This window comes from Hemitrygon akajei, unplaced genomic scaffold (genome assembly GCF_048418815.1).
Source record: "Hemitrygon akajei unplaced genomic scaffold, sHemAka1.3 Scf000055, whole genome shotgun sequence".
Classification (NCBI taxonomy): Eukaryota; Metazoa; Chordata; class Chondrichthyes; order Myliobatiformes; family Dasyatidae; genus Hemitrygon; species Hemitrygon akajei.
This window is the reverse complement of record NW_027331941.1, coordinates 2,905,766-2,932,319: the sequence shown is the minus strand read 5'-3', so window position 1 is coordinate 2,932,319 and position 26,554 is coordinate 2,905,766. Positions and strand designations below refer to the sequence as shown.

The 26,554-nt window shown below is 48.5% G+C and overlaps 1 protein-coding gene across 1 annotated transcript in view; it reads right to left on the bottom strand.

Moving 5' to 3' along the window:
* Nucleotides 1–35: 35 nt before the first annotated feature.
* LOC140721445 (uncharacterized) overlaps nucleotides 36–26,554 on the bottom strand; it is a 60,649-nt gene continuing 34,130 nt past the window's right edge. The window contains exons 8-18 of the mRNA XM_073036265.1: nucleotides 26,147–26,313; nucleotides 23,421–23,592; nucleotides 19,373–21,110; nucleotides 14,092–14,178; nucleotides 13,772–13,942; nucleotides 9,513–9,683; nucleotides 6,782–6,952; nucleotides 3,935–4,105; nucleotides 1,994–2,165; nucleotides 337–500; nucleotides 36–123 (exon numbers count right to left, since the gene is read on the bottom strand). Coding sequence (XP_072892366.1) covers nucleotides 36–123; nucleotides 337–500; nucleotides 1,994–2,165; nucleotides 3,935–4,105; nucleotides 6,782–6,952; nucleotides 9,513–9,683; nucleotides 13,772–13,942; nucleotides 14,092–14,178; nucleotides 19,373–21,110; nucleotides 23,421–23,592; nucleotides 26,147–26,313 — 3,272 coding nt within the window. The remainder of the gene's footprint in view (nucleotides 124–336; nucleotides 501–1,993; nucleotides 2,166–3,934; nucleotides 4,106–6,781; nucleotides 6,953–9,512; nucleotides 9,684–13,771; nucleotides 13,943–14,091; nucleotides 14,179–19,372; nucleotides 21,111–23,420; nucleotides 23,593–26,146; nucleotides 26,314–26,554) is intronic.

Below are 26,554 nucleotides of genomic sequence, written 5' to 3'. Positions count from 1 at the left end.
TCACACTATTACTCGCAGTCCCGGTCTGCGTCCGTTCACACTACTACTCGCAGTCCCGGTCTGCACTCCTCCAGCGACTCCAGTTCCCTCTTCCCGCTCGGACTAAGCCGATTCGCTCGCAGCCTGAAATAGTCAAGTACAAGTCAGCAACGGACTGCACAGATGGCACAATTGTCTCAATAAGTGGGGCGGGGCGGGGATGGTCAATATTGCAAAATAATTGGAGGAGAAGCCGTGCGTAGACTTACCGTGGATTTGATGTGGCCCCAGCTAAGTGGTCAGGGAGCAAAGCTTATTGAATGTCGGGAAATATGCGAGCATGAACTGAGAGGTTGCCTGGAATTCCTAAGTATTCGGCCGGCCGCCGTGCCGTGACTGGTGTGAACCGACGGGATCAGAGTGCTCGCCCCAGCCACGGCAACGGTTTCCAGTGTGCAAGTGCGGATATAGCTCAAGGGTGCGGTGAACGGGAGGAACGGCGGCGGGATAGGCGAGCCGTGCTGGGGATCGAAATGACCGCCAGCGTGGTTCGCACAAGCCGGGGGAAACGGGCTAATGCTTCACGGACAGGTTATGATGATAAAGATGCGGTGCCGACACTTGTGTCTGAAATAGAAAGACACTATGCCTCGAACAGTAGCACACAGAAAATGCCGGAGGCACTCAGTAGGACGGGCAGCGACTATGGAAAGGCGTAACCGGTTGACGAAGGGTCAGGACTTGATGAAGGGTCCCGGCCCGAAACGTCGGCTGTGTACGCTTTTCCATAGATGCTGCCAGGCCTGCTGAGTTCCTCCAGCATTGTGTATGTGTGTGTGTGTTTGTGCGTTTGTCTGTGCGCGTTTCTGTGTGTGCGCGCGTGCGTTTGTTTGTGTGTGTGTGTGTTTGTGTGCGAGTGTCTGTGTGTGTTTGTGTGCAAGTGTCTGCGAGTGTCTGTGTGTGTGTGTGTCTGCGTGTGTGTGCGCGTGCGCGCGCGCGCGTGTGTGTGTGTGTGTTTGTGCGTTTGTGTGTGTGCGCGCGTGCGTTTGTGTGTGTGTGTGTGTGTGTGTGTGTGTGTGTGTGTGTGTGTGTGTGTGTGTGTGTGTGCGAGTGTCTGTGTGTGTGTGTTGCCTGCATTTCCAGTGTCTGCAAACTATTTTGTGCTTGTGAGGGCCCGAATTGTGGCAGATTGCGGAACTCGAACCGAGAGCGGGACCGTGGCTGAAAGAGACTATTCAGGTGAAGCTTCCTTACAAGGGGGTCTCGGTGCAGAAGCAACGACGGACTGCCGCACCTGGACGTGCCCTTCGGGAAGCTGGTGAGGAGCTTTTCAACCCGCGTCCGAGGAAGGAGGTCATGCCATGGAGTGTAATGACCAGTTTGCGGAGGAATGACGTAGGGGGACAGGCTGAATCGATTGGCCCAATATTTACGCCAACATTATAGCAACGCTAAACAGGTTAGCTACTGGGAGAGTGCCGTAAACTAAGTCCACAGCCTCGGGATTTAGGGTATGCAATTTAGAAAATAAAGGCAATTGAGACCCGTACATACCTAGTGCAGATCGGAAAGTATTTATATGTATTATGAACCCGGTGCTGATCTCTGCTAGAGAAGAACAGCGAGGCCCGGGAAGTCGATGCGCTGATAACGAGATGTCATAATGCCACGGAGATCAGGGGAAACCGGAAGGAACTGGACTATCGAAGTGAATGATTGTCCATGATCGATGTACTTACTACTCCTGTCCCTATACCCTATTGAGTCTATGTTATATATGGCTCGAAATAATGTAACAGCTTTCAAGAAGGAGCTAGATAGGTATCTTATAGATAGGGGAATCAAGGGATATGGGGACAAGGCAGGAACCGGGTATTGATAGTAGATGATCAGCCATGATCTCAAAATGGCGGTGCAGGCTCGAAGGGCCGAATGGTCTACTTCTGCACCTATTGTCTATTGTCTATTGATATAATTTTAAAAAAAATCTCAGATGAAGCATTAACACAAATACTCGCCTGATCCGCTGCAGATTCGCAGAAGTCTGTATGAGGCGGTGGAGAGAGGGGATGGATAGGTCCGTTAAGCCGTTCGAGCCCAGGTCCAGATATGTCAGAGAGTCGACTGCACAGAGGGCGGACGCGAGATACGCAGTGCAGGAATCGGTGAGGCCGACATCACAGAGACTGAGGATCAGAGAGAGAGAGAGAGACGAGAGAGGAGTAGAGGGATTGGGAGGGTCCTCTGAGTTTGCTAACGGCGCCGACACGAGAAGTGGGGTGGACAGGCCGCGCAGCCTGGATCCAAATGTACAATGCAGAGTTTGCCCGTTGCACTCCGCGGCACCGTGTACCAACCCCAAGGCTTTCCCTTCCAGCCGCAGTGTTTATGTGAGTGAGTCTCCAAGGCCGATGTCGTTGTTGGCGAATTAGACCAGACGCAGGAGCAGAGTTAGGCCATGCGGTGCATATGGAGTGTGCGTTGCCGTTCCAACGTGGCCAATCTACTATCCCTCTCAAACCCCTTCTCCCGCTTACTCCCCGTAATCGTTGACGCCGTTACTAATCAAGAACCCATCAAACTTCGCTATAACTTCCAATCACTTAAACCGTAACACCCCCAACCCTACAAGGTGAATTTGCCATCCACTTGCTTAAGAAATTCCTCCCCTTCTATCCGGAGGCTGCGTCCTCTGGTCCCCACTGTAGGAAACATCTTAGGCACGTCTATTCCATCTACTCTTTACAATATTCGATAGACTTCAATGAGACGCAACACTCACCCCGCCCTCACCCACCGCCACCACCACATCAAAATAGGATGTCGTCCCTTTAGATGGGGCGTATTTCCTTCACCAGAGGTGATGCGTCTGCGATATTCGCCGCCGCAGACGGCTGTGGAGGTCAGGCATTTAATGCGGAGGTTGACGGCTCCTGGTTAGAAAGAGCGTCAGAGGTTACAGGAGAAGGCAGGGGGGATGGAGTTGAGAAGAAGGGTAATAAATAAGCCATGGTGGGCTGGCGGAGCAGACTCGAGGGGCCGAGTGGCCTGATTCTGCTTCTGCGCCTTATGGCCTGGGGTGACGATTTCGGGGTGCCGGGAAGTCATACTCCATCGTGTACCGATCCCACGGCTTACTCGTCTAGGTGCGTCCACGGTTTGTTTGCGCATGCGTATTTTCTTCTCCCTTAGGCGAGCGGTGCATTTAACCCAGGCAACGTGTTCATATTCTGTACCTTCGTAGTATGGTCCGGTCCGGGTCATTGTTGACTCGGCCCAAGAATCCCCCTCATAACAAGTGTCTATGCTAAGTTTTGAGCCACAGATCTATTTAGAATGTATAAATAGCCTATCCGACATTAATAGATGGGTGATTAATCCTTAATGAATGCTTCAGAGATATAAAGTCTATTACCACAGATTCTGGTCAAATTTGACCCAGAACAGCCTCAATGTACAAAAAAGTTGTAGCACCTGTACAAAAGTATAACATTTAAAAATATTTTTAGTTTTGCGCATTTTGGATCACTTTGGGGGGAAAAAATCATCAAATCTCGGCTAAAAAATATGTCATTTAGGGTGTTTTTACCACTGTCAAATGTCAAAACGGGTCAGATTTGTCCCGGACAGTATGTAAGGGTTAAGCCGGGACGAAGGTAGCTGTTTCCGCCTCTCTGCTCCCAATGGCGCTGGGCGGTCAGCGTGCAGTCTACCCGGGCGGAGGGCTGGGCACGAAGGAGATCTGCTAGCATCGTGGCAACCACAGCGGCAACCACCAATCTGGAGTGGGGGGGGGGGGAGGGTGTGGTGGGAGGGGCAGACCTGACGGCCTACTTCGACGCACCCGCGGCACACTAGGTGAGAGGGACTCGTACCCAGGTGCAATAAGTGTACCCGGTGCCAAGCGTCAGGGCGCCGGTTGAGTTGAAACTTCACCCATCGGGGAAGAGCTTACCCTAGATCCTGCAGTTTACACTCCGTCCCTTTCAGAGCCTCTGACACCAGCCGCACCGCTGAATCGCCCAGTTTATTGGCACCCAGGTTCAGCACTGTCAGTGAATGGTTTGCGGTGAGAGCGGAGGCGAGATCCTCGGCGCAACAGGGCGTGAGATTGATGTCCCATAGACTGATGAGATGATGCAAAGGAGAACAGCGAATATATAAATGCAAACATCGCTGGATAAAAACTGGTTGTAATATTTAGTATTTTGGTATAGTATTGTAATGTTGTATTAGTTATGTATCGGTTTATTTATATATTTACATATTGTTTACTTAGTTGTTATTATTTTTTTTATTGAAACATAGAAACATAGCAAAATGCTGTGCCGAACATTGCTTTAGACATTACCTCGGCTTACCTCTGTTTCTTTTCAAGCTCCGAGTACCTATCCAGGAGCCTCTTAAAAGAGTGTGTTGTATCAGCCACCACCACCGTCGCCGGCAGCCCATTCCACGCACTCACCACTCTCTGTGTGAAAAGCTTACCCCTGAAATCTCCTCTATACCTACTTCCAAGCACCTTAAAACTGTGCCCTCTCGTACTAGCTATTTCAGACCTGGGAAAAAAGCCTCTGACTATCGATACGATCAATGCCTCTCATCATCTTATACACCTCTATCAGGTCACCTCTCATCCTTCGTCGCTCCAAGGAGAAAAGGCCGAGTTCACTCAACCTATTCTCATAAGGCATGCTCCCCAATCCAGGCAACATCCTTGTAAATCTCTCTACACCCTTTCTATAGTTTCCACATCCTTCTTATAACGGGGTGACCACAACTGAGCACAGTACTCCAAGTGGGGTCTGACCAGGGTCCTATATAGCTGTAGCATTACCTCACGGCTCTTGAACTCAATCCCAAGATTGATGAAGGCCAATACACTGTATGCCTTCTTATCCACACAGTCAATATGCGCAGCAGTTCAGAGTATCCTATGGACTCGGACCCCAGGATCCCTCTGGTTCTCCACAGAGCCAAGAGTCTTACCATTAATACATTTTTGCCATCAGATTTAAACTACCAAAACGAACCACCTCACACTGAACTGGGTTGAACTCCATCTGCCACTTCTCAGCCCGGTTCTGCATCCTATCAATGTTCCGCTGTAACCTCTGGCAGCCCTCCACACTAGCCACAACATCCCCAACTCTTACGTTCGAAGAGTTTGTTAGACTTCGTGTGTAACTTGTCTCCATTGAATTTCTGTGTTCTGTCTTTAATGCCTGCAAGGACATGTATCTCAGGGCAGGATTTCGTGACGTTTCCATACTTAATTTTTTTTTAAAATTGAGTTTTCAAATGATTACAGAAAGAAAAAAAAATCTACCCTTCCCCCCTCCCCTTAACCTCTCCCCCCTAACATCCCTATAGAAGAAAAGAAAAAGAAGAAGAAGAAAAAAGAAAGAAAGAAAGAATGCCTGGATATTGGAAGATCCCCACATGCTCCATGGAGTTCATAATAACTTTAGTATATATATTTATTTCTTTCCCCAAATAACCAATTATTTTATCTTCGGAGCACCTATATATTTAATCCTGTCTTTTGTAAATAAGGGCGCCAAATTTTCAAAAATGTCTCATATTTATCTCTTAAATTATAAGTAATTTTTCCAAGTGGAATACAGCTGGAAATTTCGTTCTTCCAACGATCTATACTTAAGTATGAATCCGATTTCCAAGTAACTGCAATAGCCTTTTTGGCTACTGTCAGTGCAATTTTTATGAATTCTTTCTGATATTTATTCAATTTGGGTTTCGGTTTTATCCCTTCAATATCGCCTAATAAAAATAATATTGGGTTATGTGGAAGTTGTATTCCAGTAATTTGTTCCAGTAAAACTCTTAAATTTTCCAAAAAGATTGAATTTTAGAACAAGACCCAGTAGAATGTAAAAAAAAAGTACCAATTTCTTGGTTACATCGGAAACACTGACCAGATAAATTTGGGTTTAATTAATTTATTTTTAACGTACTTTTACGACATTTACGTATTTTGATAATAAATTTACTTTTGACTTTAATGAGCACTGTGTATAGAAACATAGAAACATAGAAAACCTACAGCACAATACATGCCGTTCGGCTCACGAAGTTGTGCCGAACATGTCCTTACCTTAGAAATTACTAGGCTTACCGATAATCCTCTATTTTACTTAGCTCCATGTACCCATCCAAAAGTCTCTGAAAAGCACCAATCATATCCACATCCACCACCGTCGCCGGCAGCCCATTCCACGCACTCACCACTCTCTGAGTGAAAAACTTACCCCTGACATCTCCTCTGTACCTACTACTCAGCACCTTAAACCTGTGTCCTCTTGTGGCAGCCTGAGGGGGAAAAAGCCTCTGACTATCCACACGATCAATGTCTCTCATCATCTTGTACACCTCTATCAGGTCACCTCTCATCCTCCTTCGCCCCAAGGAGAAAAGGCCGAGTTCACACAATCAATTCTCATAAGGCATGTTCCCCAATCCAGGCACCATCCTTGTAAATCTCCTCTGCACCCGTTCTGTGGTTTCCACATCCTTCCTGTAGTGAGACGGCCAGAAATGTGCACAGTACACAGTACCTCAAGTGGGGTCTGACCAGTGTCCTATATATCTGCAACTTTACCTCTCGGCTCCTAAATTCAATCCCATGACTGATGAAGGCCAATGCACCGCACGCCTTCTTAACCACAGAGTCAACCTGCGCAGCTGGTCTGATAAATGTGAAAAAAAAGAAACTTCCCATTCTATTCAATAACGGCAGATGGACGATAATTAAAGGCGTGATATCTCGCTCTCTGCAACTTACTCCAGTGCTTGTAGTTTACACTCCGGGTGCTTCAGAGCCGCAGCCAGAAATTCCATTCCGGGATCGCCCAGTTTATTAAAGCCGAGGTCCAGCTCCTTCAGGAAATAGTTCGCGCTGAGGACGGAGGCGAGGTCCTCGGCGCAAGAAGCCGTGAGCCTGTTATGATCCAGTCTGATCAACGAGAAGTGAGAAAAAGGGGCAACAGAAGTGACAAAAGACCAGTGTGTTCGGTACAGAGCCCCTGTGAGTCCCATATCATGACCAACCCCAATAAGATCGATTCCGGTTTCAAAAAAAAAAATATTTCAGTAAGTCATGCGCAGGAACAATGCGGTCAGAATACAATAAGAAATACAATTCATTGGATAATTTGAGGGGTTCAGCTGATCACCAACTTGTTGATGCCAATATCTAATCAGCCAATCACGTGGCAGCTAATCAATGCATAGAAGCATGTTGGCATGGTGAAGGGATTCAGTTGCGGTTCAGACTAAACATCAGAGCGAGGAAGAAACGCGACCTAAGCGACTTTGACCGGGGAGTTCTGGTGCCGGGCGGGCTGGTTTCAGTAGCTCACAACCTGTTCACCTCCTGGGACGTTCACGCACAGCCGTCTCTGGAGATAACAGAGGATGGTACGGAAACATAAAACGTCCAGTGACAGGCAGCCCAGCGGGCGAACGCGCCTGGTTCACTCGAGCGTCCCGGTGAGAATAGCCAGACTGGTTCATGCTGGGAGGGAGGAGGCAGCAACGGCGGTGCTCAGGGCAGCATCCCCGAACGCGTGACGCGCCGAAACTTGAAGGCCGTAAGACCGTAAGGCAAAGGGGCAGACGCCGGCCATTCGGCCCATCGAGTCTGCTCCGCCATTTCGTCATGAGCTGATCCAATCTCCCCTTTAGTCCCACTCCCCCGCCTTCTCACAATAACCTTGGACGCCCCGACTACTCAGATACCTATCGATCTCTGCCTTGAATACACCCAATGACTTGGCCTCCGCTGCCGCCCGTGGCAACAAATTCCATAGATTCACCACCCTCTGGTTAAAAAAAGTAAAATTCGCATCTGTGTTCTGAATGGGCGCCCTGAGATGGGCTACAACAGCAGAAGACCACAAATATGCTCTCAGCGGCAACTTTATCAGGGTCAGGAGGTTCCTAATAAAGTGGCCACTGAGTGTGCGAGTAACAGTAAGCTACTCTGCCTTGCTAGCCTGCTATGGGATTGGACAACATGGGACAACCTCTTCAGATACAATAATACGTCGAGATCAGTTCCCGCATCCTGAGACTGTAATCTAATGACGTTTATCTTGACTGCAACAGTCATCTGCGGCACGTCACTGGAGGGGCTGCCAGAGATTTCACGCCCTGTGACGGAAGGCACGTTTTCTCGTTTCAGTTGCACAGGCGTTGCCTTGGTCGGGAACCCGTGACTCAGAGTTTTGCAGTGCTGGCGTCTTCTATCAAGTTGCCTCGTCACATCGTGAGAATTTAAAACGCTGCAGTACGGTCGCTTTTCAATCTTCTAAATATCGGCAGGATACTTGGGAGTGTGGAGGAGCAGAGGGATCTGGGGGTACATGTCCGTAGGTCCCTGAAAGTTGCCTCACAGGTAGATAGGGTAGTTAAGAAAGCTTATGGGGTGTTAGCTTTCATAAGTCGAGGGACAGAGTTTAAGAGTCGCGAGGTAATGATGTAGCTCTATAAAACTCTGGTTAGGCCACACTTGGTGTCCAGTTCTGATCGCCTCACTATTGGAAGGATGTGGAAGCATTGGAAAGGGTACAGAGGAGATTTGCCAGGATGCTGCCTGGTTTAGAGAGTATGCATTATGTTCAGAGATTAAGGGAGCTAGGGATTTACTCTCCGGAGAGAAGGAGGATGAGAGGAGACATGATAGAGGTGTACAAGATATTAAGAGGAATAGACAGAGTGGGCAGTCAGCGCCTCTTCCCCAGGGCACCACTGCTCAGTACAAGAGGATATGGCTTTAAGGTAAGGGGACGAAAGCTCAAGGGGAATATTAGAGGAAGGTTTTTCACTCAGAGAGCAGTTGGTGCGTGGAATGCACTGCCCGAGTCTGTGGTGGAGGCAGATACACTAGTGAAATTTAAGAGACTAATAGACAGGTATATGGAGGAATTTAAGGTGAAGGGTTATATGGGAGGCAGGGCTTTAGGGTCGGCGCAACAATGTGGGCCGAAGGGCCAGTACTGCGCTGTATTGCTCTATGTTCTAAATGGAGGGGAGGACAATTCCACTTCATTCCGAAATGGAACGACTAACAGCCTGGCAGTGGGAAGACCTTGACCACTTCTCGCATCTAGGGAGATACCGCTTGCAGCAGTCAGATAACACTGACGAATTAAAACGGCCTCCAATGCTCCGGCAGGATCGTGCGCTCACTGTCGAAAAGAATGCCATCTGCGCCTGCGCCTGCTCCTCCGCGCAAGCCGCCTTTTAATCCCAGGACTCGTACCCATCATTGTACCAATGATTTTTTTTTTTTTGGAGTGAATTCTATCTTTAGTTCCCCACTTTTTGTCCCGGTGCTTCCCGGTCGGGGTTGAAGATCCCATTTTCTGCCATCGCCAGTTCTGCAAACCCCCATGTTTGATCGCCGACACAAAGTCGTCCATGGGAAGTTTGGATATCCAGCACCCAAGTCCCAGTCAGGTACATGCCCCATCACTTCCAAAGCTGCGGGTCCTTCAAAGCGTGGTACCTACCGCAGTTTCTCTATTTTACAGCACGGATTCCTCAGGGCCGCAGACAACAGGTTCACTCCACAATCCTCCAGACGATTTTCACCCAGGTCGAGCTCCGTCAGTGACCAATTTGCACTGAGAGCGGAAGAGAGTTCCTCGGCGCAGGAAGCAGTGAGGTCCACGTCCCGCAGTCTGGGGTATGAGAGAGGGCGGGATGAGAAGAGTGGGATCATACCAAGACTTTAACAAAAGGGCTTTACTTTCTGGAGAGAAGGGTGATGAGAGGAGACATGACAGAGGTGTACAAGATATTAAGAGGAATAGACAGAGTGGACAGCCAGCGCCTCTTCCCCAGGGCACCACTTCTCAGTACAAGAGGACATGGCTTTAAGGTAAGGGGTGGGAGTTCAAGGGGGATATTAGAGGAAGGTTTTTCACTCAGGGAGTGGTTGGTGCGTGGAATGCACTACCTGAGTCAGTGGTGGAGGCAGATGCACTAGTGAAGTTTAAGAGACTACTCGACAGGTACATGGAGGAATTTAAGGTGGAGGGTTATATGGGAGGCAGGGTTTGAGGGTCGGCACAACATTGTGGGCCGAAGGGCCTGTAATGTGCTGTACCATTCTATGTTCTATGTTCTGAAACCGGGGATATTTATTTCACAGAAATTCGGTTCTGCGCAAGGATTTGTTTTATTATCGGTACGATTTCTGTTCCTACAGTATGCTCAGCATCGAATGTCCGTCATCAGGTGTACCAGAACATCCACAACAAATTTATAATTCTAAAGTAAATTTCGTTATAACAGTATGCTGAAGTCATAAAGCAGAACAACACACACCCAGAGGATGTTATGAGAATACAGGGTGACTTGGACAGGTTGGGTGAGTGGGCGAATGTATGGCAGATGCTGTTTATTGTGGATAAATGTGAGGTTATCCACTTTGGTGGCAAGAACCGGAAGGCAGATTACTATCTAAATGGAGTCAAGTTAGGAAAAGTGGAAGTACAATGAGATCTAGGTGTTCTTGTACATCGGTCAATGAAAGCAAGCATGCAGGTACAGCAGGCAGTGAAGGAAGCTAATGGCATGCTGGCCTTTATAACTAGAGGAATTGAGTATAGGAGTAAAGAGGTCCTTCTGCAGCTGTACAGGGCACTGCTGAGACCCCACCTGGAGTATTGTGTGCAGTTTTGGTCTCCAAATTCGAGGAAGGACATTCTTGCTATTGAGGGAGTGCAGCGCAGGTTCACAAGGTTAATTCCCGTAATGGCGGGACTGTCATATGTTGAAAGATTGGAGCGACTGGGCTTGTATACACTGGAATTTAGAAGGATGAGAGGGGATCTGATTGAGACATATAAGCTTATTAAGGGATTGGACACACTGGAGGCAGGAAACATGTTCCCGCTGATGGGTGAGTCCAGAACCAGAGGCCACTGTTTAAGAATAAGGGGTAGGCCATTTAGAACTGAGATGCGGAAAAACTTTTTCACCCAGAGAGTGGTGGATATGTGGAATGCTCTGCCCCAGAAGGCAGTGGAGGCCAAGTCTCTGGATGCTTTCAAGAGAGAGTTAGATAGAGCTCATAGATAGCGGAGTCAAGGGATATGGGGAGAGGGCAGGAACGGGGTACTGATTGTGTATGATCAGCTATGATCACAGTGAATGGCGGTGCTGGCTAGAAGGGCCAAATGGCCTACTCCTGCACCTACTGTCTACTGTCTATTGTCTATTGCAAAGCAGCACAAAGGAGTCGACACGGCAGTTAGCGTAGTAGTCAGCAGAACGCTTCACAGTAGAGACGACCTGCTAGTAAGGGGAGTCGGTTGCCTCCCGGTGCTCCGGTGTCCTCCCACAGTCGGTATTCGAATTGGACATTGTAAGTTGTCTCGTGATTTGGCTCGGATTAAATCGGAGGGGGGGGGGCGAGGCGGGACGTGGCTTAGAAACATAGAAATTCTACAGCACAATACAGGCCCATCGTCCCACAAAGCTCTGCCGAACATATCCTTACCTTAGAAATTACCTAGGGTTATCCATAGCCCTATTTTTCTAAGTTCCATGTACCTTTCCAGGAGTCTTTTAAAGTACCCTATTGTATCCGCCCGCATCACCATCGCCAGCACCCTATTCTACGAACTCACCACACTCTGCGTAAAAAAACCTACCCCTGACATCTCCTCTGTACCTACTTCCAAGCACCTTAAAACTGTGCCCTCTCGTGTTAGCCATTTCAGCCCGGGGAAAAAGCCTCTGACTAGTCACACGATCAATGCCTCACGATCCTACATAATTCGCTAAAAGTGGCGTCACAGGTAGATAGGGTCGTAAACAGAGCTTTTGGTACATTGGCCTTTATACATCAAAGTATTGAGTATTGGAATGTTATGGTGAGGTTGTATAAGACATTGGGGAGGCCGAATCTGGAGTATTGTGTGCAGTTTTGGTCACCGAATTACAGGAAGGATATCAATAAGGTTGAAAGATTGTAGAGAAGGTTTACAAGGATGTTGCCGGGACTTGAGAAACTGAGTTATAGAGAAAGGTTGAATAGGTTAGGACTTTATTACCTGGAGTGTAGAAGACTGAGGGGAGATTTGATAGAAATGTATAAAATTATGATGGGTATAGATAGAGTGAATGCAAGCAGGCTTTTTCCACTGAGGTTAGGGGAGAAAACAAAAACAGTGGACATGGTTTACGGGTGAAGGGGGAAAAGTTTAAAGGGAACATGGGGGGGGGGGGGTTCACACAGAGAGTGGTGGGAGTGTGGAATGAGCTGCCAGATGAAGTGGTAAATGCAGGCTCACTTTTAACATTTAAGGAAAAACTTGGACAGGTACATGGATGAGAGGGGTATGGAGGGATATGGGCCAGGTGCAGGTCAGTGGGACTAGGCAGAAAACTGGTTCGGCACAGCCAAGAAGGGCCGAAGGGCCTGTTTCTGCGCTGTGATGTTCTATGGTTCTATGGTTCTACCACTGCAGGACTGGAAGGGCCCATACGGCCCTGTATCTGGACAAATAAATAAATATCACGTGAATAGTGTAAAAGTAAACAAACGATACTTGAGGACCCTTGGAGCGTAACTGAGCAGAGGGACCAGCATGGCGGTGGTTGTAGTTTTCCGCGCACGCGGCACAGCCCGGCTCCGGCACCTTGGCTCCAGTGATCAGTGAATGCTGTGATCTGCTGCATCACTGGAAAACGGGTAGTTCCAATAGGAAACACAAAGAACACTGCAGATGCTGTGGTCAAATGAAGACGTACAAACAAGCTGGATGAACTCAGCAGGTCGGGCGGCATCCGTTGAAAGGAGCAGTCAACGTTTCGGGCCGAGGCCCTTCGTCAGGACTGAAGAGGGAGGGGGCAGGGTCCTATAAAGAAGGTGGAGGGGGTGGGTGGAAAACCAATCAGAGGAAAGATCAAGGGGTGGGGGAGGGGAAGCAGGGTGGGGATAGGCAGGAGAGGTGAAGAAGGAATCTAAGGGGAAAGTACTATGGGTAGTAGAAGGCAGAGTCATGAGAGGTGATAGGCAGCTGGAAGAGGAGACGGATTGAAGGTGGGATGGGGGAAGGGAGAGGGAGGGAATTACCGGAAGTTGGAGAATTCGATGTTCATACCAAGGGGCTGGAGACTACCCAGACGGTATATGAGATGTTGTTCCTCCTACTGAAGTTTGGCCTTATCATGGCAGTAGAGGAGGCCATGTATGGACATATCCGAATGGGAATGTGAAGGAGAGTTGAAGTGGGTGGCAACTGGGAGATCCTGTCTGTTGTGGCGGACGGAGCGGAGGTGCTCGACGAAACGGTCCCCCAATCTGCGTCGGGTCTCGCCGGTGTAGAGGAGGCCGCACCGGGAGCACCGAATGCAATAGATGACCCCAACAGACTCACAAGTGAAGTGTTGCCTCACCTGGAAGGACTGTTTGGGGCCCTGAATGGTGGTAAGAGAGGAGGTGTAGGGACAGTTGTAGCACTTACGCTTGCAGGGATAAGTGCCAGGTGGGAGATCTGTGGGGAGGGACGTGTGGACCAGACAGTCGCGGAGGGAACGATAGTTCCAATATCCAATAGTAGTTCCAATATCCTTTAGCGCACAACATTTACAAACATGATACTCCTCTCCGTACTCCCTGCCCGGACACCGTTACCCGGCCGAACAGAGTGCAGCGGAAATGCTGCCAAACGCGGCGACAGAACAAGAGAGGAGCTCGGGGCCGCGCGATTTACTCGGACGAAAAGAGAAACCCGACCCGCTGCACGGTACTTACCGCAGTTTGCGTATTTGGCAGTCCGGGTTCCTTAAAGCCGCGGAAAGTAATTTCACTCCTGAATCTTGCAACCCGTTCTCACCCAGGTCCAGCTCCGCCAGGGAGCGGTTTGCGTCGAGAGCGGAGGTGAGCTCCTCGGCGCAGGATCGCGTGAGACCGTTATTGCTCAGCCTGGAGATCACAGAGAGCAATATGAAAGGAGATGGGCAGACGCGACGCAGTGAAGCAGTCCCCAGTGTGTCCCATGAAACCGATGGTCGATCAAGCCAGCATCCGACATCGAGTGCTCAGTCTTAATGGCCGACAAATACAGTACGTACCACAGTTTCTGTATTTTACACTCCGGATTCCGCAGAGCCGCAGACACCAGCTCCATTCCCGAATCTCCGATGGCGTTGTTCCCCAGTCTACATGAGAACAGAGAACACAGAGGCTGATTGACACCATCTGCTGATATAATTCGTCTACCTTCGAGACAGCTGTCGGGCCGAGACCCTTCAGCCGGTTTGGATCACGGAGATCTTTCACCCGGCCTGTGTCAACGAGAGCCTTCTTCAGGACTAGGTCGCCATTCACCGATAAAGAGAGAAATACATCAGCCATGATCAAGCTTGATGGGCCGAATCATGCTCCCATTGTCTTATGGTCTTATCTGATTGTCTATCCATTTGAGTCCCGAGGAAGGATAACAGTCCGAAAAAAAAAGACTGCTGGTACCTTTTCCACAGATGCTGCCTGATCTACCGAGTTCCTCCAGCATTTCGTGCGTGTTCCTTCGGATCCGCTCCTTGACCAGCATAATAACCATATAACAATTACAGCACGGAAACAGGCCATCTCGGCCCCTCTAGTCCGTGCCGAACGCTTACTCTCACCTAGTCCCACCGACCTGCACTCAGCCCATAACCCTCCATTCCTTTCCTGTCCATACACCTATCCAATTTTACTTTAAATGACAATATTGAACCTGCCTCTACCACTTCTACTGGAAACTCGTTCCACACAGCTACCACTCTCCGAGTAAAGAAGTTCTCTCTCGTGTTACCCCGAAACTTTTGCACCCTAACTCTCAACTCATGTCCTCTTGTTTGAATCTCCCCTACTCTCAATGGAAAAAAAACCTATCAACGTCAACTCTATCTATCCCCCTCCTAATTTTAAATACCTCCTCCAGTCCCCCCTCACCCATCTACACTTCAAAGAATAAAGAACTTGTTCAACCTTTCTCTGTAACTTAGGTGCTGAAACCCAGGTAACATTCGAGTAAATCTTCTCTGTACTCTCTCTATTTTGTTGACATCTTTCCTATAACTCGGTGACCAGAACTGTACACAATACTCCAGATTTGGCCTCACCAATGCCTTGTACAATTTTAACATTACATCCCAACTCCTATACTCAATGCTCTGATTTATAAAGGCCAGCATACCAAAAGCTTTCTTCACCACCCTATCCACATGAAATTCCACCTTCAGGGAACTATGCACCATTATTCCTAGATCGCTCTGTTCTACTGCATTCTTCAATGCCCTACCATTTACCATGTATGTCCTATTTGGATTATTCCTACCAAAATGTAGCAGCTCACACTTATCTGCATTAAACTCCAGCTGCCATCGTCATCTAACTGGCCTAAATCTCTCTGCAAGTTTTGAAAACCTACTTCATTATCCACTACGCCACCTACCTTAGTATCATCTGCATACTTACTAATCCAATTTACCACCTCATCATCCAAATCATTAATGTATATGACGAACAACATTGGACCCAGTACAGATCCCTGAGGCACACCAGTAGTCACCGGCCTCCAACCTGACAAACAGTTATCCACCACTACTCTCTGGCATCTCCCATCCAGCCACTGTTGAATACATTTTACTACTTCAATATTAATACCTAACAATTGAACCTTCCTCACTAACATTCCGTGCGGAACCTTGTCAAAGGCCTTACTGAAGTCCATATAGACAACATCCACTACTTTACCCTTGTCAACTTTCCCAGTAACCTCTTGAAAAATTTCAATAAGATTTGTCAATCATGACCTTCCACGCACAAATCCATGTTGACTTTTCCTAACCAGACACTGTCTATCCAGATATATATATATACACGATCTCTAAGAATACTTTCCATTAATTTACCCACCACTGACGTCAAACTGACAGGCCTATAACTGCTAGGTTTACTCTTAGAACCCTTTTTAAACAATGGAACCACATAAGCAATACGCCAATCCTCCGACACCATCCCTGTTGCTAATGACATTTGAAATATTTCTGTCAGAGCCCCTGCTATTTCTACACAAGCTTCCCTCAATGTCCTAGGGAAAATCCTGTCAGGCCCCGGAGACTTATCCACTTTTATATTCCTTAAAAGCGCATATACTTCGTCTTCTTTATTCATCATAGTTTCCATAACTACCCTACATGTTTCCCTTACCTTACACAATTCAATATCCTTCTCATTAGTGAATACCGCAGAAAATAAATTGTACAAAATCTCCCCCATCTCTTTTGGCTCCACACAGTTTGCTGTCCACTCTGATTTTCTAAGGGACCAATTTTATCCCTCACTATCTTTTTGCTATTAATATAACTGTAGAAGCACTTTGGATTTATTTTCACCTTACTTGCCAAAGCAACCTCGTACCTTCTTTTAGCTTTTCTGATTACTTTCTTAAGATTCTTTTTACATTCTTTATATTCTTCGAGCACATCATTTACTCCATGCTGCCTATATTCATTGTAGATAGCTCTCTTTTTCCGAACCAAGTTTCCAATATCCCTTGAAAACCATGGCTCTCTCAAACTTTTAACCTTTCCTTTCAACCTAACAGGAAGATAAAGATTCTGTACCCTCAACATTTCACCTTTAAATGACCTCCATTTCTCTATTGCATCCTTCTCATAAAACAAATTGACCCAATCCACTCCTTCTTAATCCTTTCGCATCTCCTCAAAGTTAGCCTTTCTCCAATCAAAAAAATCTCAACCCTGGGTCCAGTCCTATCCTTCTCCATAACTATATTGAAACTAAATATAATAAATAATCATCGCCGTGATGTCCGATGCTGCCTAACTACCCATTTAAGGGCACAAACAATTATTTTATCATTCCATGTTCTCTGTACGCGACTTGAAATTATTTCATACCTTCAATGATATGGCGAAACAGCCCTATTAGGGGTGTGTTCTACATGGGGCGGTGAGATGGGGGTGGGAGGTCGACGTCCTGATTTGGCTTTGTTCTGTAACGCACTCTCCTTTATAGAGCCCTAGAGCAGTACAACACAGAAACAGGCCCCTCGGCCCCTCTAGTCTGTGCCAAACTCTCATTATGCCCAGCCCCATCTGGACATGCATCTGGAGCATAGTGCTCCCAACACCTCCTATCCAAACTTCTCTCAAAGTTCACCAATTCCGCTGACAGCTCGTTCTACATCCTGGCCATCCTGTGAAGGTTGTGAGGAATTTTTGCCACACATTCCTAATGAGCATTTCTCCTTTCAACCTTAGCCCCTGGCCCCCTGCTCTCCTCTCACCCAACCTCAGTGGGAAAAGCCTCGCCATTTTACATGCTTCCATCATTTCCCTTTTCCTCATTGTCTTCTGATCTAGAATCCGAACCTACTCAACCTTCCCCGATAATCAGACCGACAAATCCCGGCCGGTATTTTCCTGTATTCCATCACGAGCTCTCGCGCGCGACTTTGGAAAACTTTTGGCAGGTCGGCCGGCATCTGTGGACGAGCCGACATTTCGGCTTGAGTCTTTTCATCAGGACTCTCAAAGGGGTAAGGCCATCAGGGGACAAAATTAGGCCATTTGAACCATCGAGTCGGCTCCGCTCATCAGATCTGTTATCTCTCTGAACGCCATTCTCGTGCCTTCACCCCGCAACCTTTCACGTCATTACTCATCGACTTCCGCTTTATGTGTGCCCAGTGACTTGGCCTCCAGAGCCGTGTGTCGAGATAAATTCCACAGAACTTATCTGTGGCTGAGTTAATCCTCCCTCATCTCCGTTCTGAAAGGGGGCACCCTTCCATTCTGAGTCTGTGCCGGCTGGCACCAGCCTGGCCCACTAGAGGAACCGTCCTCTCCACGTCCAACGTGGGACTCGAATAATCAAGTGGATCTTTGGTGGCCGGCCCAAATGCGTGCGGACGTTGGGCGGGTGCTGCTCGGGGATGCGGAACTTGTACTGAGAAGCGTGACGTGTAAATTTGGTGGCAGGGCAGATTTCCATTGGACCAGGGAATCCACGTGAGGAAGAACCGGTATGGGTGAAACAGTGAGTGAAACGGGAGAATAACGCGGAGTCTCTTTCACCTTGAGCTCCGCGGTGGCATTCACGGAGGACAGATTAACAGGGATTTATAGAGAAATTACACTAGAGTTTAGGAAGCGGCATGCCACAGGATTCCGAAACTCGTTGACTGAAAGGGAGGGATGGAAGGACGAGGCCGGACTCCCCGTTATACTCACGAACCCTGCCCCTAATGCGGACTTAAACGCCGTGCGTGACAAAATGGTGGAAACTGCGATAATCTCGGGTAGTGTTTTTCGTCCGGCAGCGAAGCTATTCGTTCATTGCCGACAATGTGTCTCCAATGCTGTTAAACAAACAGTCCCGTGACTGAGGAAACCCCATCTTTTCTCAACACCCTCAGGAATTGATAATTGATTATTTCTAGCAACGTGCCTCATCAGTGCCCTACAGGGCAACATAGAAACAGCGGAACATAGAAAACCTACAGCACGATAGAGGCCCTTCGGCCCACTATGCTGTTCCGAACATGTCTCTACCTTAGAAATTCGCTAGGCTTACCCATAGCCCTCTATTTTTTTCTAAGCTCTATACCTATCTAGGAGTCTTGTAAAAGACCCTATCGTATCTGCCTCCGCCACCGTCGCCGGCAGTGCATTCCACGAACTCACCCACTCTTTGCGTAAAAACGCAGCCCTGACAGATATCTCCTCGGTACCGACTTCCAAGCCCCTTAAAACTATGCCCCCTCGTGTCAGCCATTTCAGCCCTGGGAAAAAGCCTCTGACTATCCACGCGATCAATGGTTCTCATTATCTTGTACACCTCTATCAGGTCACCTCCCATCCTCCGTCGCTCCAAGGAAAAAAGGCCGAGTTCACTCACCTATTCTCATAAGACATGCTCCCCGATCCAGGCAACATCCTTACAAATCTCTTCTGCACACTTCTACGGTTTCCACATCCTACCTATAGCGAGGTGACCAGAACTGTGCACAGTATCCCAAGTGAGGTCTGAACAGGGTCCTATATAGCTGTAACATTACCTCTCGGTTCCTAAACTCAATTCCACGATTGATGAAGGGCAATGCACCGTATGCTTTTTTAACCACAGAGTCAACCTGCACAGCTGCTTTGAGTGTCCTATCGACTCGGACCCCAGGATCCACACTGCCAAGAGTCATACCATTAATACCGTATTCTGCCATCATATTTGACCTATCAAAATGAACCACCTCACAGTTACCTGGGTTGAACTCCATCTGCCAACCGAAACTTTCCAGGTGACGAAAAGAAGGAATTAACATAAAGGATAAAAAGCACTCACCCCAGGACGTGGCATTTGTGCAGGGCGGGTCCCAGTCTTTGTAGGCTGTCGCCCTGCAAGAGGCAGCCCATGAGATCGAGATGATTTATTGCATCACAAAGCCCGATGACGTCAGCCAGGACAGCGCAGTCAACGGCGGTCAGCCGCAGCCCGCTGAATGAAAGTGCTTCCACCGATCCCAGTGTGGCCTCGGCCAGCCCGTGATTCTGAGCCTCGAACAGGCAGTGTAATGTGTTTAGGAGACGCTTCTTACCACTGTGGCACACTGCGCTGCCAAGCTGACTGTCATGCTCCTCTCTCACCCAGTCAATCACTCGCCGGGTTGTTTCGCGAGGAAAAGGACCCAGAAGTTCTTCGAAGATGCAGGCCGCCTCTTGCGAGGAAAGCCCCGCACAGAAGCGGAGAAACAAGTCAAATCGCCCGTCCGTGGCGCAGTGGGATTCCGTGAGGAGGTTCCCGACGTCCGGGCGGCATGGGGTCAGGAATTGCGCCAGGGCGGCCACAAACTCCTGGACGGTGAGGTGAGGGAATGCGTACGTCACGCTCTGGGCAGACTCCCGCCTCCCCAGGAGTTCCGTCAGGGACCCGGGCGGGAATTGAAACGACTGCAGGTCGTACTTGATCAAATCTCCATCTGTGAACACGGTCTTCCTCTCGGACACTCCTGCGAAGGCCATCTGACCAACTCTCAGTAAGACATCCCGGACGTTTTCAATCTCACACATGTGGTTTTTCAAGATGTTGTAGATATAGTGGGAATATAGTTGAGTCATGGTCCTGGGAACCCGCTCTGGGTCGCTGTCCCCTTGCGTGAAAAAGGGACCCAGAGCTACTGCAAGAATGCCGCAGCAAGAGGGGTTGCAGGTCATGGCGTACAACGTCTCATTCTCCTCCACGTGTTTGAAAATTGATGCTGCCAACATCTTATCTTCAAATGCACTGTAGAAACATTCCTTCCGTTCCCCACCAACGAATCCTATGATTTCAGCCCAGGCACAAATATCCGTCTTCTCCAAGAAACGTAACGTAGCGGGGCGGGTGGTCACCAGCACGGAGCACCCCGGGAGCAGCTTGCGCTGGATTAAGCTGTGGACAATGTCGGATACTTTGCAACGGATTTCGGGATCGGTGCACAGACCCCGAGTTCCTGCGCCCGTCGCGCTGTCAGCAAAATGCATTATGTCCTGGAATTCATCCAAACCGTCAAATATAAACAGCGATCCCTTTGGGTTCTTCCAGATCTCTCCCAGGATATTCCCGACGTAAGGATACTGACACAGGATCAGCTCCCTTAGGTTTAATCGAAAGTCGATGGTGTTCAAATGGTGGAATTCGAAACAGAAGACAAACTGGAACTGTTGAAGTATTTTCCCGGTGGCCCAGTCGTAAACCATCTTCTGCACCATTGTTGTTTTCCCGATCCCCGCGACCCCGGTCACTGCTGCCGAACTCCTCGATTTGGATTTCCTCCGGGAGAAGACGCTTTGGAGCAATTGGTCCGTCCGCAATCTTTCCAGCTCACCCCGCAGATGCTTCTCCCACCACACCTCATGCTCCCGGCCTTTTGCCAGCAGCTCGTGCTCCGCAAGTCTCCGGCCTCCGACAGCAGCGACGACCGTCAGCTCGGCGTGCCGATCGACCAGCTGGGAAAACCTCCTCGTCTCCCTCAACCGGAACACGTCCCCTCCCAGTGCCTCACCCTCTGCTCGCAGAGCATCTTGGTGTTCGCGCCGAACGTCTGCAATGGAGTCAAGCAGAAATAAAATGTCAGAACGTTCGTAATTTTTTTCGAAGATCTTCCCCTTTCTTCCCCATTCTTATGGGTAAAATGAAACTTCGTTCAACTTTACAACCGGCCACCATCCCTGTTACGGCGTTCCGCGGAGGGGAAGTATCGCCAGCAATATTACGTCACCCCCCACGTGACCATCCCTCCCACTTCAATATCCATGCTCCATGGCGCACGGAAGTCCTCCGTCTCCCAATTTCCCACGCACGCACTTGCGACAGCCGTGCGACAGTTCTCTGCCGTGCAGTGAGATCAGGATTTGGCAGTCACCGTCGCCTTGCAACATGGCTACCTCCCCTTTGTGGAGCTCCCTTCCCCGCTGCTGTTTGCATCCCCTCCACACCGAGACGGTTATGAACCGAGCGCTCCCAGCTTGACGCTTCAGGATCGAGACTGTTGACTCGCTCTTGGCCGAATCCTGCAGATAAACGGCGCTGCTCGCCGCGAAGGTCCCGCCACTGTGTGGACAGCCGAGGCGGATCATCGTGACGGCCGCTACAAATTTGCCGGGGGTATTTGGTGAGGTGACGGAAGACAATGGATCGCTGGGTCAGGAATGTTTGAGTCATTTGTGCAGCCCAGCGGATGGATACTCACAATCAAAGTTACAAATAGGAGCTGCGGGGAAACGGGGCCCTGCGAGTACGTGCCGACTGATGAGACAACGCGTTTTAAACCGCTGGCAACTTTGCACCTTTAATTCGCCTCAGATTCCCGACCGCTGTGCAAACCTTCGAGAAATATTAAGGGATTGGAGAAGATAGAGGCAGCATTAAGGGACTGGACAAGATAGAGGCAGGAAATATGTTCCAGATGCTGGGAGAGTCCAGTACCAGAGGGCACGGTTTGAGAATAAGGGGTAGGTCACTTAGGACGGAGTTAAGGAAAAGCTTCTTCTCGCAGAGAGTTGTGGGAGTGTGGAACGCACTGCCTCGGATGGCAGTGGAGGCCAATTCTCCGGATGCTTTCAAGAAGGAGCTAGATAGGTATCTTATGGATGGGGGAATCAAGGGATATGGGGACAAGGCAGGAACCGGGTATTGATAGTAGATGATCAGCCATGAGCTCAAAATGGCGGTGCAGGCTCGGAGGGCCGAATGGTCTACTTCTGCACCTATTGTCTATTGTCTATTGTCTATCCATGTGTCTATCTAAACATCTCTTAAAAGCCTCTCGTGTGTTTGACTCTACCACAAAATCAGGCAGCGCATTCGAAGCATCCATCACTCTCTGAGTAAAATACTTACCCCTCACATCCCCTTTGAATCTAAACCCTCTCACCTTCAATGCATTCCTGTATGAGACATTTCAACGCTGGGGAAAAAGGTACTCCCTGTCCACTCTGTCTATACCCAACATAATATGATAAGCCTCTATCAGATGTCCCCTCAGCCTCCATCGCTCCAGAGACAACAACCCAAGTTTATCCAAACTCTCATGAAGGCACATACCCTCTAAACCAGGCAGCATCCTGGCAAACCTCTTCTGTACTCTCTCCAAAGCCTCAACATCCGTCCTGCAGTGATGTGACCAGAACGGTTTGCAACAGTGTGATGTGGCCCAACCAGAGTTTGATAAAGTTGCAACATAACCTCTTGACTTTGGAACTCAATGCCTCAAATAATAAGAGCAAGCATTCCATAAAGCCTCAGATCCCCGACCGCTGTGCAAACCTTCGACCAATCGGCCGCACTCTGGGAGCGAGCGAGCGGGCAGCAGTGACCCGTGAACCAACCGACCCACCAGACTTTGGGATACCGAGAGGAAGCTGGAGCAGCCGCGGGGATCCCCAAAAAGTGCGCAAGTGCCCCGTTCATTTTGCGCGCGGCCGGGATAGAACCCGGATATTGAGAGCTCCGAGGCCGCAGCTCCGCGCCCTCAACTAGCCCAAAGTAACTAAAGGTGTACACCCCAAAGCGGTGGAATACCTTTCCAGAAGCTCCACGGTGGTCTGCTCTCCACGTCTCTTATGATCTACGCACATTAACTGCGCTGCCCCTTTTGTAATTCTGCCCCGTGCTCCGGTGCCATTCGTTATCTGTCGCGAGCTATCTTACCGATTCAGATGGCCCCTTATTATTGCTCGGTATCATTCGTTACTTACATGTCAAATCACCGGAAATTTCGGAGAAAGCTCGAGCGAGCTGAGGCTCAAAACCTGTTCAAATTATTCAGATGTTAAGGATTCAAATCAGTGCACCGTCATCGTCAACTACGTTGGAACGTAAAATTATATTCGATTTGTGGTCGTGATCTCACCAGGTTGCTGAATCTCCTTCAGAATCTCGTCCAGCTTCGGAACTCCAGTCCGTATTTTCAGGAAGGTTCCCCACATCGCCCTCCGGGCCCGGGACCCTTTCTCCGTCACCAGGTTCAGCAGGAGTCTGGAGCTGTGCGCCCGCTCTCCCTTATCGGCGAGCTCGGCGATTGCCTTCGAAGAGTACCAGTGGATATGTTGAAGAGCGGAGGAACAGAGAGACAGAGAGAATGAGAAGATAATAGCTTGCTCTGTATCCGGCTTCTACTGTTTTGGAACGGGCACCAGCCATTAGGTCGTGCGCCGATCCTGTCTGAACATGCGATGAGTCAGTGAGATGGCTGAAATCCATTCCCACGAATTTAGCCTACATTCTGAAATGTCAGATGAAAATGAACTTACTAATAAAGTGCAAACACGAGGAAATTACAGATGCTGGAAATTCAAGCAACACACTCAAAGTGCTGGTGGAACGCAGCAGGTCAGGCAGCATCTATGGGAAGAAGCACTGTCGACGATTCGGGCCGAGACCCTTCGGCAGGACTAGACGAAGTGCTTCTTCCCATAGATGCTGCCTGGCCTGCTGCGCTCCACCAGCATTTTGAGTGTGTTACTAATAAAGTGACTGGGGGTGGGGGGAACCTTCAGTATGCGCACAGTGGCGACATTATGAGTTACATCAGTACACCCTGCTCGCTGATACAAATGTCTAATTATAGAAACATAGAAAATAGTTGCAGGAGTAGGCTATTCGGCCCTTCGATCCTGCACCGCCATTCAGTATGATCATGGCTGATCATCCAACTCAGAACCCTGTACCTGCTTTCTCTCCATACCCCCTGATCCCTCTAGCCACAAGGGCCATATCTAATTTCCTCTTAAGTAAAGCCAATGAACCGGACTAAACTGTTTCCTGTGGCAGAGAATTCCACAGATTCACCACTCTGTGTGAAGAAGTTTTTCCTCATCTCGGTCCTAAAAGGCTTCCCCTTTATCCTTAAACTGTGACCACTCGTTCTGGACTCCCCCAACATCGGAAACAATCTTCCTGCATCTAGCCTGTCCAATCCCTTTAGAATTTTATACGTTTCAATAAGATCCCCCCTCAATCTTCTAATTTCTAGTGAGTATAAGCCTAGTCGATCCAGTCTTTCTTCATATGAAAGTCCTGTCATCCCAGGAATCAATCTGGTGAACCTTCTTTGTACTCCCGCTATGGCAAGAATGTCTTTACTCAGATTAGGGGACCAAAACTGCACACAATACTCTAGGTGCGGTCTCACCAAGGCGTTGTACAACTGCAGTTGAACCTCCCTGCTCCTGTACTCAAATCCTTTTGCTATGAATGCCAACATACCATTTGCCTTTTTCACCGCCTGCTGTACCTGCATGCCCACCTTCAATGACTGGTGTACAATGACACCCAGGTCTCGTTGCACCTCCCCTTTTCCTAATCCGCCACCGTTCAGCTAATAATCTGTTTTCCTGTTCTTGCAACCAAAATGGACAACCTTATATTTATCAACATTAAATTGCATCTGCCATGAATTTACCCACTCACCTAACCTATCCAAGTCACCCTGCATCCTCTTAGCATCCTCCTCACAGCTAACACGGCCGCCCAGCTTCGTGTCATCCGCAAACGTGGAGATGCTGCATTTAATTCCCTCATCTAAATCATGAATATATATAGTAAACAACTGGGGTCCCAGCACTGAGCCTTGCGGTACCCCACTAGTCACTGCCTGCCATTCTGAAAAGGTCCCGTTTACTCCCACTCTTTGCTTCCTGTCTGCCAACCAATTCTCTATCCATCTGGCAGCAACACCTTGCACAAAAGCATGGCGACCTGGTCAAGAGGTTTTTTTTTTATTGTTGTTCAGACCAAAAATCAGAATGGAGAAGAAACGGGACCTGTGTGACTTTGATCATGGAATGATTGCTGGTGCCAGACGGGGAAGTTTGTGTATATTAGAAATTGCTCATCTGCTTGCATCTCCACGCCCAACAGTCTCTAAAGTTTACAGAGAATGGTACGATTAAATAATGATGATGATGATAGTAGTAATAACAATAACAACAACAACAGCAATAACAACAACAACAACAATAATAATAATAATAACAACAGCAACAACAACAATAATAATAATAATAATAATAATAATAATAATAATAATAATAATAATAATAATAATAATAATAATAATAATAATAATAATAATAATAATACTAAATGAACCAGTGAGCGCAGTTCTGTTGGCGAAAATGTCTTGTTATCGAGACGGGGCGGAGGGGAATGGCTAGATTATTCCAATTGGGCAGGAAGTAACTCAGAGAACTGCGCGTTACAACAGTTCTGATCTGAAGAACATCTCGGAATACTGGATCCGCTCCTGCATTGTAGTGAATAGCCGCGGAAGACCACACCCGGTTCCATTTCTGCATCAAACAAAGTGACAGCTGAGTGTACGATAGCTCAGAATAGTCCTCGGTGTGTCGTGAAAGGAGGAATATGGTGCGTGTTGATGTGAATACGGGGAGGATTATACATTAGAATTACAGAGTTTGAATAAGTGGTTGATGGTTGGAACAATCTCCAGGGCCATACGGTATGTTTCTGTGTTGCAAATTTCTATCACTGTATGACCCCTGTTCTAAGCTTTGATATCCCGTTAGTCGCGTGTTTATGAATGAGTCAAACTTACACATATTTTATCCGACTCACCTGAATTTCCCGCGCACTGAGCTCCATCTCGTTCGTTAATACCACGATGAGGTCGAGCGCTCCCCCTTCCAAACACTCTGCCAGCCTGTCCCGGTAGAACCTGGTCAACTGGAACAGTTGGAAATCATCCCAATTCTCCACGATCTCAGTGATGGCGGAGCTCGGACCTGTCGGCAGTAGATTCAATTCAAATGTCGAATTTCCATGTTTCGCTCGCCAGAATCCCCGCAGACCACGTGACCAAACACCACCTCCAATCCCTCAAGTAGCTTCTGGGCTACGTTCTGCTGTTGCACGTACTGACGCCTATCTAAGACGTAAGCAGACGTGACAAATAAGGATTTCTATGCAGCAATTCCATTCCGGCCTCCCAACACCATCTCTTGAATTAACGCGTACTCAGTAGTT